Source organism: Vigna angularis, chromosome 5, assembly GCF_016808095.1.
Source record: "Vigna angularis cultivar LongXiaoDou No.4 chromosome 5, ASM1680809v1, whole genome shotgun sequence".
Classification (NCBI taxonomy): Eukaryota; Viridiplantae; Streptophyta; class Magnoliopsida; order Fabales; family Fabaceae; genus Vigna; species Vigna angularis.
Genome location: NC_068974.1, coordinates 20072726 through 20090127, shown reverse-complemented (window position 1 = coordinate 20090127; position 17402 = coordinate 20072726). Strand labels below are relative to the sequence as shown.

The 17402-nt window shown below is 37.7% G+C and overlaps 1 protein-coding gene across 1 annotated transcript; it reads right to left on the bottom strand.

Annotated features, from left to right (window-relative positions):
• Nucleotides 1–11495: 11495 nt before the first annotated feature.
• LOC128196671 (uncharacterized) lies at nt 11496–16530 on the bottom strand. The gene is made up of 7 exons (XM_052878170.1): nt 16094–16530; nt 15894–16020; nt 15520–15798; nt 15334–15438; nt 14837–15244; nt 11723–11841; nt 11496–11622 (listed from the first exon to the last, which is right to left on the bottom strand). The coding sequence occupies exons 1-7, from the start codon at nt 16528–16530 to the stop codon at nt 11496–11498; spliced, it is 1602 nt and encodes a 533-aa protein (XP_052734130.1).
• Between the last annotated feature and the right edge of the window lie 872 nt (nt 16531–17402).

The window sequence follows — 17402 nt, the reverse complement described above, 5'->3', positions numbered from 1 at the left end:
ATTTTTAATAAAATTACATTATTGAATATTATTTAATTTTTTCCTCTTTTTATCCTTTATTTTAGTTAAGTTTTTATATTATTAATTCGATAAACTTATTTGTCAAATTTTAACACCAATATTTCGTGTAAGCTCATTTTTCTCGGTAATTATTAAAAAAATGTGCAACCATCAACTTAGTGGGAAATGATTGGTTATTTACTCTACCTAATTGATTTATCTTAGTTAGGTATCAAAATAATGATTGGTTATTTACTCTGCCTAATTGATTAATAGTTTTTTAAAAATTTATCATATACTTAGATATTGATTTTAAAAAATTTCATACTTTTTTATTTCTTATTTTCCAATGTTCTTTTAATTTGTAAATGACGTGTCTCTTTTTGTTTTGTCATATTTTTTATTTTTATGTATATTTTTGCCAATATTTCATGTCTATTTTTATATTTCTTAATTAACAAGTTAACCTTCAAGGCCGTAAAAAAATAGTTTAGTGTCAAAGAAGTTGATGAACCTCAAAGTGAGGGTATTATTAATCATGTGGGTATTTGTGAATGAAAATAGTCAGTACAAAGATTTCAATTAATATAACTTTTTTATATTTGTATTGGATTTAACTCATCTAAGATATTTAAATTATACAAGATAAGTGTATGGTACATGGGATAGACCGGGGTCAACATCCGCAATCGTTTGGTCTATTACGTTTGTCAACGGTCAAAACAAATCAAATGTTGGACCAACACTTAAGTTATTAATATTGGGTCAGCGCTTAAATTATTGATGTTGGGTTTGCGCTTAAGTTATTGTAATAGGGCCAATGGTTTGGGCAAGAGCGTTACTCCCTCCACCACCACACACTACTCCTACACCTCCTCATTCCACTTTTGTCCCTTGGTTAAAAGGTATTTACTTTCACCAATATCCACCCACTTCATTAATGCACCCCACACTCCAGCACTTCCACGAAAATCAAATTTCTCTTGCTTCTCCTCCCCTCTAACTGTGGTATTGTGGTTGTTATTTGATGGTGGTGGTCAAAGGTGGTCTTGTGGTGGTGGCAAAGTGTAGTGGTGGTGCTCGAAGGTGGTCCAGTGGTGGTGCCAAGCAGGAGGTTCCCAAGTGTGAATACAGAGTTCAGTACCCTTAAACGGATATCGGTATTCGTACAACACTTAAACAGATGTCGAGATTTGTTGACGGATATAGAGATTCGTTTAAGTGTTCTCTAGATGTCCCATATCTGTTGCAGCCTTTCGCATTTCTCTTCTTCATTTAACACAGAACAGAGACGCACATAGCAGCACCCAGCACATAGAGAATCCACAACAATATACATTCACATCAAACTATATCTATCAAGGGATAAAACCACCAACTTGGATCAGAGACAACAACAAAGTAAGCACCAAACTCTACAGCACCACGAACCAAGCAGCAGCACAAACCCACCACGAACCAAGCAAAAAAAATGGAGAAGAGAACCTTGACGAAAATGGAAAATTGGGGAAAGAGGAAGATGAGAAATTGGGGAAAGAGAAAGAGGAGAATAAGAGAGGAAGAAAGAAAGTAAGAATGTGGGGGTGGGGGGTGGTGTGCGGCTGAGTGAATAAGAGAGTAAAAAATTGGGATTTTAAGAAAAAGTTAAAAAAAGTAAAAGGTAAAAGTAAAAAAGGATATTTTTTTGAATTAAAAGAAAATTGGGGAGGTGTAGGAAGTAATGTGTGGTAATGGAGGGAGTAACGCTCTTTGGGCAAATAAAAAACCAATAAATTAATTAAAGATATTGATTAAAGATATTGATAACTGATTGCAGGATAAGTAAGTTATTTATGAGTAACAGACCAAATCTAAAGGTAAGTTTGTTTTATTGATCTATGCCAGTTTAGGATCCATGAAATAACTTATAAATAGAAGGCTAAGCCGCAAAGGTAAACAGGTTGAATTAATTATGAGTATTCACTCTCTACTGAACATTATCAATACTATCACGCCTAGTGCTGTCAAAATGGGTTGTAACCCACGAGCCAACCCGGCCCACCACGGGTTTGAGCCGGGTTGGGTTTGAAAAAAATGTAATTTTTTTATGCGGGCTAGTTTTCAACCTGACTCACTTAGAACCTGGCTCACCTGGGTTGAACCCGTGATGAGCCGGGTTGGCTCACCAACCCACCTAATTTAATTAAATTATTTATTATTAATTAACATTTTTTTAGGTTTAATACATCATTTGGTCCCTACTTTTAGGGTTTTGGTTCAAACTGATCCTACCTTTTGAAAAAGTTCAGTAAGGCCCCATGTTTCGTTTAAAAATGTTCAATAAGGTCATTTTCGCTGATGCCGTTAAAAACCTAACGGTGCAGATGCCACCATGGTCAAACGTGAATGAGCTGTTTTGTTTGATGATTACGTGACACTATGAAGTGAAGTGAGTTGGTTGAAATGCAAACGGGGACCACTTAGCTAGCCTTGGAGTCTTTGATGAAGAAGAAAATAGGTAACCCCTTTTACCAGTATTATTATGATTATTATTCATTTCACCATTGTACCCTCCGCCCTTTCTCTTTATTGGAGTCTTCTGCTTCTGTCTAATAAGCATTTATCAATCCTATGATTTTTTTTTCATCTATGTTCGATACTAAACTACAAATCCTTGAATCTTTTCTTGTTATTGTGGGTAGCATTTACCTTCCTTCCATGGGTTCTGTAATGTCACACGCTCATATCTATACTTTTCTCTATTTGCTTTGTCATTCGTTTTCATATCAATTTGTAATTAAAAATTAATAGATCTAAGCACCACCAGTATAGAATAGAAAAACCTTTTTGAAGTATGGCTACATTTTCTTGTATGTGCTACTGATTAGTGCATATTTATGCCCACATTTATGCTTTAAAATTAAATTTTTTTATGAGATTCATGTGCTTAAATGATTGATTTAAAGTGAATTTGTGATGATTGGAATTGTTGGGTTTGAGAATTAAAGAAACGTAAAAAGCGAGTTTTAGCGCATAAATTATTCTTGGATTTTCTAATATTTATTTTTGCAGCTGAAATTAAAGCTTTATTGGTCTAAATTGCAAATTAAGGCCCAAAATCAGGTTTTATTTGGAAAATAATATACAGATGGGCCAAACAGACAACTTTTACCCTTGCACCTCCCAATTTCCCTACATGCACTCTTGTTTCTCAAACAGGCCCAACATGTAAGCCCAAACACTAAGTCTTTTCTCCTATACCCCTAAATTTTCCTACCCATACCCCTCCTACCACTAACTTGTTAGACTTCACCAAATCATGCCACGTGGCAATCCACCATTAACAAATTGAACCACCCAAACACTACAAAAAAGTAGGGCATTACCGAAGGCCAAAAGCCCTCGGAAAATGCCATAAGCCGTCGATAAAGGGTGTTTACCGAAGGCTTATCGACGGCCAAAAATCCTTCGGTAAATCTCTTGTCGCTAACAATTACCGAGGGCTTTTGCCCTTCGGTAATTACCGAGGGCTAGAAGCCTTCGGTAATTACCGAAGGGCAAAAGCCCTCGGTAATTACCGAAGGGCAGAAGCCTTCGGTAATGACCTTACGTGGGCATTTACCGAAGGGCAAAAGCCTTCGGTAAATTGCAAGGCAGGTATCAGAGAAATGGTATTTCTTGTGCAACCCAAACCTGTATAACAAATTTCAGTTACAAACAGACCTGCATAACAGTTTTCAAGCACATACAAACATGCATAATGTGCATCTCAAAGATACAATCAATGATAAATATCCATTGAACATCAATTAATCCATAGAACATCCATTAATGTATAGATAATGTAATTATAGTTCAAACATAAAACAATGTAACAATAGGATGTTCTAACATCCAAAGTCTGCAAGTAGATCTAACTAACATTGAAATGATATCAACTCAAAAATGTTCTAATATCCAAATGTTTGTGTAACAAGTAATAAGAAAATGAAACTAATAATGTACATAACTATCATCAGAATGATCTTCATCATCCTGCTCCTCTATTGATGCTGGACTGGTGTGGGTTGGACTGATGAGGGTTGGACTGATGTGGGCTGCTGAGTGGCAACGGGTGATGAGGAGGGTCGTGGCTGGGTCGGAGGGATATTTTGTACGTCCTGTGAGGTTTCAGGCAATACTCTCATGACCAGGGCCTTAAAGTTGGTAAACTCTGCTCTGAGATCAGTGATCTCCTGGTCACGTTGCTCGAGTGCCTGCGTGAGGCATAGAACGACCTCGTCAGGAGTACTGGTGGAAGAAGAAGGCTGGTGCTTCAGAGTACCTCCTCTGGATGCTGTATAGTTTGCAGCAAGTTGTCTCGCACCGTATACTCGTCCCTTTTTTTTCCCACCAACGATGTCGATCCAGCACTGTGTCCTACGGATGTCATCATCTGCATTACTGGCGTCATCCGGTGTAGGAGCTGACTCATGTTCAGATCTAACCTATGAAAGTCTCGTAGAAAATTCTTCCTGTTGAAACATGAGGCAACATATTCCTCAACCTCATTTGAGTCAATGCGACCTCTAGGTTTGGTTTGTATTGCTACGGCCCAACCACGCTTGTCAATATTGCGGAATGGTGGATATGGCACATAATAAACCTGTCTGACATTAGTTGGTAGAATGAAAGGATCAAACGGTCCATTTCTTAATCTCTGGTTGAGTTCAACAATATTATAGCGTGGATCAACTCTAGTACCAGCTCTAGAAGGATCAAACCATTCACAATAAAAAAGTACTACTCTGTTTGGAGAAGTAGTGCTGTTGTACTCTAGCTCATATATTTTATGAATGATGCCGTAGAAATCATCATAAGAACCCTCTGTTAGGCCCTTCACATACACACCACAATTTGATGTTTTCTTTCCTTTAGACCATTCATGTGTATGGAATTTGTAACCATTGGTGAAGTAAGTGTGCCATTCTTTGACACATCTCATTGGCCAATTCGAGAGATGTCTTAACTCTTGAACTGTGGGAGTTAATGGCTGATTAAAAATCTACAAAGACACTAAACAAATTATAAAAGCAAGAGTCAAAATAACCTATTTCTAAACGTAGGAAAAACTACAGACCTGATTTCTTAACCAATGGGGAAACTCTGAGTGTATTCTAGCAGAAGTATTTCCTTCTGTGACTTGTTCAACAACAAGAAATGAGCCGGTACAAATGAAGTTCATTAGTGTATAACAATTGTGTTGTTGGAAAGATAACAGATGGTCTAAAGACATACTCAAGGTACGGCTTAACTTCACTGCAATTGATTAAGACATGGATTTGAGCAGAATTGAATTCAGCATCAGTTAACCAATGTGTGAATTCTTTCCCTGCGTGACGGCCTGATTGTCGGAAAACTGATATTGCACCTTCACGTGGTTCAATTTTCCATTGCATTTCATTTCTAACATGAGTGGGAGATAACATGAAGTTTTTGAAATAATGTGAACAAAAATACGTAGTCTCTCTGTGTAAGTAAGCTGCACAAATTGAGCCTTCTACTCTAGCTTTATTTTTAACTGAACGTTTGGATTCTCCCATAAACCTTTCAAAGGGATACATCCACCTGTACTGCACCGGTCCCCCAAGCCAAGCTTCATATGCAAGATGAATTGGAAGATGCTCCATTGAATCAAAGAATGCAGGAGGGAATATTCTTTCCAATTTGCAAAGAATAATTGGGATATTTTCATCCATCTTTTTAAGGGAATTCTCCTTTAGTGTCGTGCAACACAAATCTTTAAAGAAGTTACTAATTTCTATCGGTGGATTTAACACGTGCATTGGCAAACAACTGAACGCAAGAGGGATGAAAGTCTCCATGAATACATGACAATCATGACTCTTCAACCCTTGAATAGTACCGTTCTGAACATTGGCACATCTGGACAAGTTAGAAGCATATCCATCTGGCATTCTAAGCTCCTTGATCCATCCACACACTATTCTTGCCTCGTCTTTTGACATGGTGTAATTTGCTTTCGGTTTAAATAATCGGTCGTTACCTTGCACCTTCAACTCTAAGTCTTTTCGTCCACAGTACAAAGGTAAATCTTTTCTTGCTTTCTCATTATCTTTTGTCTTACCAATAACATTCATAACTGTGTTGAAGACATTGTCAAAGAAATTTTTTTCTGTGTGCATGACATCGAGGTTGTGTCTTAGCAAGTTGTCCTTCCAATAGGGAAGTTCCCAGAAAATGCTTCTTTTAGTCCAATTATGCCATTCTCCAAACCCTTCTATCCTATTCTGACCACATTCAGTGACTTTTGGATAGTCTTTCACTCTTCTCCAGACGTGTGATCCAGTCAACTTTGGCGGCGGCATATCCATTTCAACTTGCCCTTTGCGAAATGCCTTTTTGTTTCTTCTAAAGGGGTGATCAATGGGCAAGAACCGTCGATGGCAGTCAAACCAACTACTTTTCCGGCCATAAGTCAATTGGAATGACTTTGTATGTTCCATGAAATGTGGACAAGCTAATCGACCATGCGTGCTCCAACCAGATAACATACCGTACGCTGGGAAGTCATTAATAGTCCACATCAAGGCTGCCCTCATAAGGAAATTTTGCTTCCTTGAAACGTCATACGTCCAAACACCATTCCATAACTTCTTCAAATCATCAATCAAAGGCTCCAAATAAACATCAATCACTGATTTGGGATTAGATGGACCTGGTATTATACATGATAAAAACATGTAAGGCTTTGTCATACACATCTCAAGTGGTAGATTGTATGGGGTAACTATCACGGGCCAGCATGAATATGGTGATGCAGAGGCCTGAATGTACGGGGTAAACCCATCAGAGCATAGACCAAGTCTGACGTTACGCGGTTCACTAGCAAAGGATGGATGTTTACGATTGAAGTGCTTCCACGCTTCACCATCTGAAGGATGACGCAAAAATCCTTCAATTTTCTTACCATCATGCCATGTCATGTGTTCTGATGTTTGCATTGAAGTAAACATTCTTTGTAGTCTTAGAATTATAGGCAAGTAGAACATGGACTTTAAGGGAATGGTTTTTTTTTTCCTCCGGCCAGCATGCATCGTATGATATCGAGGTGAGCCACAAAACATGCATTCAACCAACAATGCGTCAGTTTTGCCACTGTCATTGTCGTAGAATAACATACATCCATTAACACAACAATCAATCTTCTTGACTTCCAATCCCAACTTTGAAACACATTTTTTGGCTTGGTAATAATTCTTGGGAAAAGATTGTTTGGTGGTGTCAAATCTAACATCAATTTTGTATAAAAGTCCACTGCTTGAATGGGGACGTTCCAATTAGATTTTCCAGCCATGAGTCTAATGCACACTGATAATTTTGACTTAGTTGAACCTTCAAATACAGGTAGATTCGCCTCTGTTAGTAAATTGTAAAACCTCTGAGTGGTTTCATTTGGAGGCTCTTCATAATGACTATCGTTTGCTTCTTGTTCAGCATGGCGACGAAGAGCATTGTCGACCATCTCTTGCATATCGGCAAATTGATCTATCTCAGATGTACGTACAATAGTATTCAAACCTGATGCAAGCCGCTTTTCAGCTGCAGTGGAGGTCGAAGGAATTTCTTCACCATGAAATGTCCAAACCGTGTAATTAGGCATGAACCCTTTTTGGTATAGGTGAAGTTTGACGACTTCATCTTTCAAAATCCTTGTACATTCGCACTTGATGCATGGATATCGAATCCCTCCATCAATAGCATAATATTGATATCGTCGGGCCGTCTCCACAAACTCTTCAACTCCGATGACAAAAGATTCCTTCAAACCTCTCCTTCCACTATAACAACGGTCGTACATCCATCCACGATGGTTGACAAAATGGGCCATGTTCTGTGACAAGCCAAACAAATAAAAACTTAGCCAAAACATACACACTCCATGTGACATAAGTAATAAACCTATTACTACTCAAGTCAAACATGGAAGGCAATTTCAACACTATTGTCATAGGCATTCAATAAGGGCATCCAAACAGAAGTCCTCTGTATTGAAATGCCTTTGACATCCTAAGTGGTTGTGTGTACAATTTGGGGGAGTCAATAATCTGACATTACTAAAGTTCTCTTTTATAGAGTACTTTTACATATTTTGTACATTGTAAGTGTTTAAGGTATTGTTACCCTTCTCATTCTATTGAGAATTTTTTTAGTACCATAGGACTTTAAATGACTACTTAACTTAATGAAGGAGTAGCCTAATAAATGAACACACAATATACAGGAGCATACAATATATACATACACACAACATATAGATCAACATTCACTGGTGGTCTAAATGGAGGTTTGATAACAAATTTGTCCAAGGAAATAAAATTATGTACTACTTTAGTCTATTTAAAGGTGTTCAATAGTCACTATATGTTTTTCTTTTTATTTTTCAATTCACACTTCAATTTTATCTTTCTTTTATGTTTTCAAAGTGGTGTACATAGTTAGTTTACTGTTTTCGTGACTACTTTAATATACTTTTCGGTCTTTGGACTTGTAGTGTATTCTAGGTACTACTTTTAGGTTTCTAACTTGACAAATTTTTAGTTTTAGGTATTTTATGTAGTGTGAGTGCTTAAATAGCTACGTTCTACCATTCTTAACTTGTTAGGATAATTTATTTGTAGTATATTTTCCTAGTTTAGTGTAGTATATTTCATCTAATTTCTGTTTAACTCTACCTTCTTGCTGTTTTCCGAGTTGGTCATGTGTACTTACACATTCTACAGTCACTTTTAACATTGCCTACTTAATTGAATGTTATAAACTCACTTTTGGTGGTGTGAGGGAGTGATTATTCTACAGTTTTGGCCATAACAAATATAGATTTCGAAGTATACCATTTATATGGAGTGTCACACTTTGAGCAAGTCTAAAGTGATCTGTAAAAGTTGGTAGCAGAGTTCAATTACTCATAAAACGGTCTAAGTGCATAATAGATACTAAACCATCAAAATTCAGTCAAAACTGCAAACTGGCAAGGTGTTTTTAAGTAACAGTTTGGATGGACCAGCACTGGAAAATAATGTATATAATATGTGAGATAAACAATAATACATCATACTAATCTACACAAAACAATCAAACCTTAGGTGGAATACTAATTCTGCACTACATATAGTCCCTAGTTTGTTGGTTTCATACTAAACCATATATAAAGTCATTTAAACACAAATGAATGTTCAAGCAACTTTGTTTGATGATTATCAATGCCAATAAAAACATAAATATGAACTTGGATGACAAATTACAGAAAAATAAAAAAAGGACAGTACAGAAGTGTGGGAGTGGATCAAAGAGTAATTTGAGATAGATGGAGGCCAGAATTCCATAACATAGATTGATGGAAGCAAAGTCCAAAAAATTTTCGCACAGTGCTGCGTGAATTTTGTGTCAACTTGTGTGTCTTCGTTCGAGTTCAATTGTTATCCGTTTTCCATGCAATTTTTTTTCATAGTTTCGTTTGGATGTCTATTTTCACATATAGTTTTTCTTTTGTTCAAATTCGTTATGTGCTGTTCCCAGTATTTATTTTACTCCCCTGTGTCAGTCCAGTGCTTACTGATTGAGTGACTTCTACTTTATTTGCATTGTTTGCTTGTTGTTTGGTACTTGTGGTGGCTGGAATTCATCATTGCTTAATGCATCTCACGGCTATGAGTGATTTTAAGACTCTTGAATGGTTGCAAGGTGCATTTCACAGTAGAATTAAATTGGCAACATCCATATGCCTTCACGTAAATTGAAGGAACAAATCCTTTCTTTCTTCAAGTTTAAGAGGCATTGATTGGCTTGAAATATGGCATCTCACGGTTGGAATAATTTTGAGACTAAAGCACATATGCACATAAAGTTTACGTGACCATTGCAGCACGAACACAATGTACATGGGATGAGGTGTTGAATCACATTTCTAATGGAATGGAAAGCATGAAGGTGGCTGCCAAGTTTTCTGAAACACACACGACACTTCCAATGTATATACATGAAGCACATGGAGAAGTAATTTGGAATAGCTTTGGTGTATACACGTGGAGCACCAAGCAAAGAGAGCATGGGACAAGTGGACAAGCATGCAAAGAAAGCAAGAAGACACGTTGGTAGTGGGAGACATTCTCGGCAATTGCTTCCAACCACTCTTGGACAAAACCAAACAGCACATGTAATAGGCAAAGGCTGCACATCTGCACGTGGCAGCAGCTCCCCACCAATCAGAATTTCAGCAAGCCATTCCATTCTCAATTTTAAATAAGCATTTGGCTTGCAACCAACACACAAACTCTCGGCAGCCAAGGGAGCCTTGTTCTCTTTATTTTATTGGTAGCACATTGAGAAATGGATGGTGAATGGTCTGCACGGTATGCTGCACATGAGATGGGCTGATTCATATTTCATAATTGTTTTAATGGAATGAAGAGAATAAAGAAAAGAAGGTGCAGCTGAAGCAAATACACGTGAAAGACATACACAGCAAGAGATCCAGAGAAACAGAATGGCCAGCAGCAAAGGGTGGTGTCTGAGTGGAATATTCAGAAGAATGATGTGCTTGATGAAAAAAAAAATGAACAATGAAGGGCATTTGAGGAAGAACATTCACTGGAAGTGGAACAAGTCAGCAGAAGAAAGAAAGAATCACACCACGTTACAGCATGGGCAAGGGGAAGCACATGGTTACGCCTGGAAGAAGCCAGTGGAAGTCTTTGCTTTCATTTTGTGTGGATGATGACATGGAAACTAGAATTTTTCTGAAGGTGGTGTAGATGTTAGAAACATAAAAGAGAAGAGCCGTGAGCTAGGGGAGGTTCGGGATTTTGGAGGAGTGGCAGAAAGAGTTCTGGGACTTCAGAGGAGGAGGCCGTGAGCTCATTGGAGTTGAAGGAGAGAAACAACTCACTGCTGGAATGGAGTATGATGCTTGTTTTTGAATTTTTGTGTCGCGTGATTAAGAGTCTAGGCCACACTAAAGACAACAGACATATATCCTACACTAATATCAACACATGCTCATAAATTTTCTCATCAAAAACCACTTATGATTTGCCCAAAACAGCTAGCATAAATTCCATAAATAAACCACCAAGGACATATAATATTATAAGCATCACAACACCATGATCATCGACATTCAATCATGGATATCAAGCATTCAAAGACATAAACCAGTGACCAAAATCAGCTCCCTTTACCTACACATATAATATTAATACTTACTTTACAGAACAATGTACACTTATACCCAAACCTAAGTACACTTATAGTCCAAGTTTTCCCCTTCAAGGGAGTTTCATACCTCTCACAAATCCACCCAGTTACTAGTATCCATTACACATTTGCAAAAACCAGTTCCATCTTAACAAAACTTCAACTTCCCCATTTCAAACGCAATTATAACCCAAAATAAAGCAAGCCAAACACAAGAGCACGAACTTCACCTACCTAAAAATGATGAACTCTTGGACACTTCAGTGCTGCCCTTCAGCAATGACACGCCTCAGACCCCAATCGAAGCCCTTCAGCTCGGTCACACGCACAAACCACACTCCAGCAAGACCCCTCCAAGAACAACCCTCCAACCCTCGAACAACAACCCTGCAAGAAGAACGCACACATCACAACAACTGGAAGCCCACCCCTCGATGACAATCGGTGGAACTCACCGTTTAACTACGAAACCAAGCGATGAACCTACCTTTGCGATGGACGAACTCCGATGGCGATTGCGACACACCAAATCACGAACACACGATTTGGACACAGCCAATCACCAACACGGTGGCTGACGGTCACGCTAGCTGATGGAGAGGACCTCTGCACAAGCCAACTAAGGAATGCTGGGAGAACGCGCGAGAAGAAGAAGAAATGTGAAATGGGATTGACGGGGGAAACTGATTTTTCCCAAATCCCTTACCAGCGGATCTCGCTCTTCGGTAATGCCACATGCTGATTACCAAAGGATTTGCCCCTCAGAAAAAACCACTTGCAAGACCCGTCGCTAATTCCTTCGGTAATTGGTAAATACCGACGGTCCAAAGGCCGTCGATATAAAGTCGTCCGTGTTGCGCGCATTTCCTGTAGTGAAATGATGCCACATCACTAATCCTTTCACTTACTAGTGAACCAATCAGAACACGCCACCTCAGCCCTAACACATGAGCATCATCTTCTCCAAAGAGAAACCCTAATTCTCAATCCAAACCCTAGCCACCTATGGTGTCGTCCGCCGCTGCCGCGCAACCTCCACGGCCACCGTTCATCTACTCCTTTCTTGCTGGCGCATCAACGGACCACCACTCCCGCCACCACAACGACTCAACCATGCCGCCCTGTCACCGGACAATCACCATCTTCCTCGCGAGATCCGTCGCCGCCCTCCTTATCAACAGCTGCCGTCAGCCACCAGCAACCACCCCATATAAAGATAAAAGATTCTGTCAACTGAATATTCAAAGTTAAAGCCCAATCAAGCCCTATATAAAGAGACTCAGGGGAGGCAGAAGACTTCACTTCATTCATTCATTCACAAATTCTCTCACTTTTCTTTCATCTTGTATTCAACTTCATTCATGGAGAGCTAAGCATTTATGACTATTCTGCGTTAATTCCATTATGGATTCTGAGGTTAGGTTGAGTTAATGCAATTGTTTCTTTTGATTATTGATTTAAGTTGTTCTCTCTCTATGTCTTTCATCTCTCTATCAAATTAAATGCAAAGATTTTTGCATCATAATGTGTTTGAATCTACATGCATATTGATTATATGAGTTCTAGGGTTTCTAGGTTTAATTGAGAATCTACTTTGATTTAATTTAGGAACTTTCATATGATTAAATGGTTTTTACTATCAATTGAGAATGTACTTTGATTCGTAGTAATAATTTCAACTATAATCAATTGAGAATTTACTTTGATTGATTAACTTTTAATTTGGTTAGGAGATTTAAGAATAGACATGATTAAACACAATAGGATTTGATTGAGAATGTACTTTGGTTGAATTCATTGTGAACAATCTAGAAAGGTTTTGCATTTGACTAAGAATTTACTTTGGTTAAGTGCATGATCGCCCTCAAATTAATTAAGAATGTACTTTAATTAATTTGAAACTTAAATAATAATCAATTGAACAATTATCTGTGAATAACCGATGATGAATCTATCTTGGAAAATCAGTGGAATTAGTCTATTTCATCATAACTGTTTTTAAGTTTCTTATTTGTTCTTTAAACATTCTCCAAACATTACTTTTATTCTTGAGCATTGCATTGATTTCATAAGATTGAAATATTGAAAGGCAATTCTGTATTCATTGGGAGATGACTCAAGGTTACTTTAATCCTATCTACTTTCTTGAATACTACTTGGCAATACTGACGTTGCCTTGATAAATAGTATTAATTTGATAGCTTCAACGACAGTGTATCAAATTTGGCGCCGTTGCCGGGGAGTGTATGGTTAGTATTTTGAATATTTTGATTCTTATTTTTATTTTTTATTTTTATTTTTTATTTTTTTAACGCACATACATTTAATTTAATTTGAGTTATTTTGTAGTCTTTAGTCATTATTGTTTTAGCAAAAAAATCTTTGTTCTTGTTTTAATTAAGAATTTCTCTTGAGAAATACTTGAGGCTAGTTTGAATACACTCTGGCTAGGAAAGACTTGGTACTTAAGTTGTCCATTGTGACGCACCTTTCTTTCCTGGGAGTGGACCCAAACAAAGTCTCTCTTATCTCTTAGTTGAAATCTTTCTCTAAAGCAAGAACTAAAGAAAAAGAGAAGTCAAGAACAGAGAAACAACTTCAAGCAGACTGCCTAGTGCATGACCAGAGCTAACCCGGGAGAATTTTATCAAATTAACCCAGAAGTTGAAAGGAATTTGCATAAGCTGTGAAGAAGTTTGAAATTTGGGTGTTCTACTGAGGGAACACTTCTTACATATGAGGCCATACCACCTTCATTATCTCCAGTTATAAACATACCATCTAATCCTTTACCTGATCCTAACCCAAACAATATGGCACAAAGAACCATCAGACAATTAGCCACCTCCCAGAATACAGTTATCCGAAGTAACATTGAATACCCTAATGAGAAGTGGGAGTTGAGACCTGACCTATTAAATGCCTTACCAAAGTTCAATGCACTACAAGAAAAATCGCGATTATATACAGCCAAAATCCGTATATAACGTCCAAAATCCGTATAAAAAATCGTATTATATGCGAATTATATACGACCAAAAATCCGTATATAAAAAGGTTGTAGGTAAAATTATATACGGATAATCCGTATATAAATTACATATGGATAATCCGTATATAAGTTACATACGGATAATCCGTATATAATTTACATACGGATAATCCGTATATAAGTTATATACGGATAATCCGTATGTAAATTATATACGGTTAAACAGATTAATGGACTCCAATAGCATACTACTCATTCAAACAGACAATTTACAATACCTGCCCATACCACACAGACAATTCACAAGAGCTGCACATTATATCCATTCACAAATTTGACAAATAAAATAAGTCTTAAAACCTACAAACAAGCATTTGACATTAATCATAATAAGAAAGTTTACATAATTGTTAATTATAATAAGTTCAAATAAGATGAAATAAGTTATTGAGGAAATAAGTTTGAGTCATAGATGCCCTACTTCTAAAAACATAACTAGTAATCTCCATAAACATTATCATCTTGTGGTTGATCTGTTGGTTGTTGTGGTTGCTGTGGTTGTTGTGGTTGTTGTGGTTGCTGTGGTTGTTGTGGTTGTTGTGGTTGAACATTAGTTTGTGGCTGATTTTGGGATTGAAAAAATTGTTGTGCAATTGCGACTACAGGAGGCGGAAGGTACTGCATTATGACGCCAATAAAGCCTTGCAATTGAGAGTTCATCTGTCGAAGTTGGTCATCATGGGTTGATACTCGTGTGTGGAGGTTAGAAATGTCGTCTGCCATCGGTTGCTGAGAAGAAGATGCCTGTGTCTGTTGTATGTAACTATCAACACAGTCATCTTGAGCACTGACATTTCCGATGCCGTATACGCGTCCCTTGTACCTTCCACCAGCAACGTCCAACCAACATTGGTTCCTCAATCTTTCCTCATCTGCAGGGTCTAGGGGAGAACATGCTGAAGCACCAACAGATGCTGTCTCAGATCTTATTTGAGAAAATTTTGCTTCAAACTCTTCCTGTTAAATGAATACATGATTATCGTTAAATAGATAGGCCTAAGAATTACAACCTAATAAAGAATATAATGGAGTTAGTAGAAACTAACATGTGTCCGCCTAGACCTTTCATCGACAAATTGTCCTGTTGATGCTCGAATATGTGTCTGCTGAAATATTTCATCAACATGCACTGACCGACCAAGCTCCTGTGACTAAAAGCAAAGATGTAAGTTTTTAACATCAAATATTTGTAAAGTTTATGAGTAGAAATGTAAAAATAAATTTATATGTACTAGACGAATTGCATGCTCATGCACGCTAATGGATCCCCTAGTGTGCAAACAACCACCCTTGTCAGATGTCCTGTTCTTTTTGGCCGTTTCACATTTTTGTCTATAAAGTGGCATGTTCCACTTCTCCAAAAGACCATTCCAAACAATATCCCCCATCCAATTAGGTTTTTTTCCTTCTGTTCGAGCCTTTTTAAACATCTCAGATAATCTATGAGATGCTTTGGTGTGGAAATTTTTTTTCACCTTTTCTTCATGGTTAGACCTCCATGAAACCTTCCCCTGTTGACAACAAAGATTAATATTGGATAAGATAATTGAGGACCTTAACATTTAAAATTAATTGTAGTACATAATGTAAATAAACACAAGTGTACCCTAAAACGCTCAAAGAAAACATCTCTTTGTGTCTGAGGTATATTTCCCCATGTCACCCATGGCTCATCAAACTGTTGCTTGATGGTGGCTGTGATTGCTTTGGATGCTGTTTTTGTTGGATAAAACCTATACCAAAATAAAAGTCAAATATTAGAATAATACAGTATATGCTTGGAACATTAAATTGATGTTTTCTTACCCTCCTCCAATAGGTGTAATGATTGGACAATTGTTGGAAACATCTTCAAAGTCATTGGCTGCTGAACTTGAATGTGGAGGGTTATCCCCTATAGGAGGTGGTGATGGCATATTTGTGGGAGTTGTTGGGTTAGAACCAACATGGGGGGAGGGTGATCTCCATTGATCAGCAGCAAATTGTTGTGGACTAGGTGTGAAGGTAGGAACTTCCAACGAAGGTGGAATTGATGGTGTAGTAGGTGTCAAACCAAGAACTTGTAATGGTGGTGGAACAAATCTAGCAGTGGAGGTAGAGGTAGGTGTAGATGGCTGACTACTTGAAGCATTTACATTATTGAAACGATTTAACAACTTCACCATATAAGATTTCTTCTTGCCCTTCTCCTTATCTGATTTTGCTAAAGGTGGAATAGGAGGGTCACAACCATCTGATGCCATATTCATGAACAAAAAACAAAATTGTTGGGTCAATATATTTTTACAATTGAATGGAAAGTAAAAGTAAGAAAAGAACCTGATGATGATGTTCTTGTTTGGCTAAAGATACACTAAAGAAAAGAAACACAAGGGACTACCACTAAAGCTCATGGAAAGGGTTTCATGCAACTCCAACTCCTTTCTTTCTTTCAGAATTTTGTAAAAAGCATTTGAACCAATTGAGGGGACCACATTCCAAATGGTGGTCACGGTTTTCTGTGCAATCAACAATTCAATTTGGCAAATTTAAGGGAAGTGGAAGAAAGGGACCACCATGTTGTTCACGTAAGAGAAGCTCCAAATGAAAGAGCTGAATTTGTTGAACGGTCCCCACACTTTTGAAAGGCTTATCACACTTTTTGGTTTCAATTAGTCTGAGAAAGTGATAACGGTTGAAAAACCGTTATTTTTATGCTTAAATTTGATACCAAAAGCAACCTTTAAGACTTAGAAACTAGCTTGAAATCATATTTTTGCTTTAGTTTTGAGAATAAGAGAGTTGAAAGTGAATTTAATGGTTTTATGCAAGATTCCCTTGATTTTGTAGGCTAATTGAATGATTTGAAAGAAGAATTGAAATACCGAATGATTGGAGTGCTGAAAAGTCAACCAGAAACCAGAAAAGTCAACCAGTCAACCAGAAAAGTCAACCAGTCAACCAGAAAAGTCAACCAGTCAACCAGAATGCTGAAAAACCAACCAGAACGCAGAAAACGTGTGACCGAGTGGCGCTGAGCGGTAAAATACCGCTGAGCGGCACTTTTCAGGTGCAAAAATCACCGCTGAGGGGCAAAAACAGCAGCTGGGGGCAAAATGGATCATGCGGTATTACC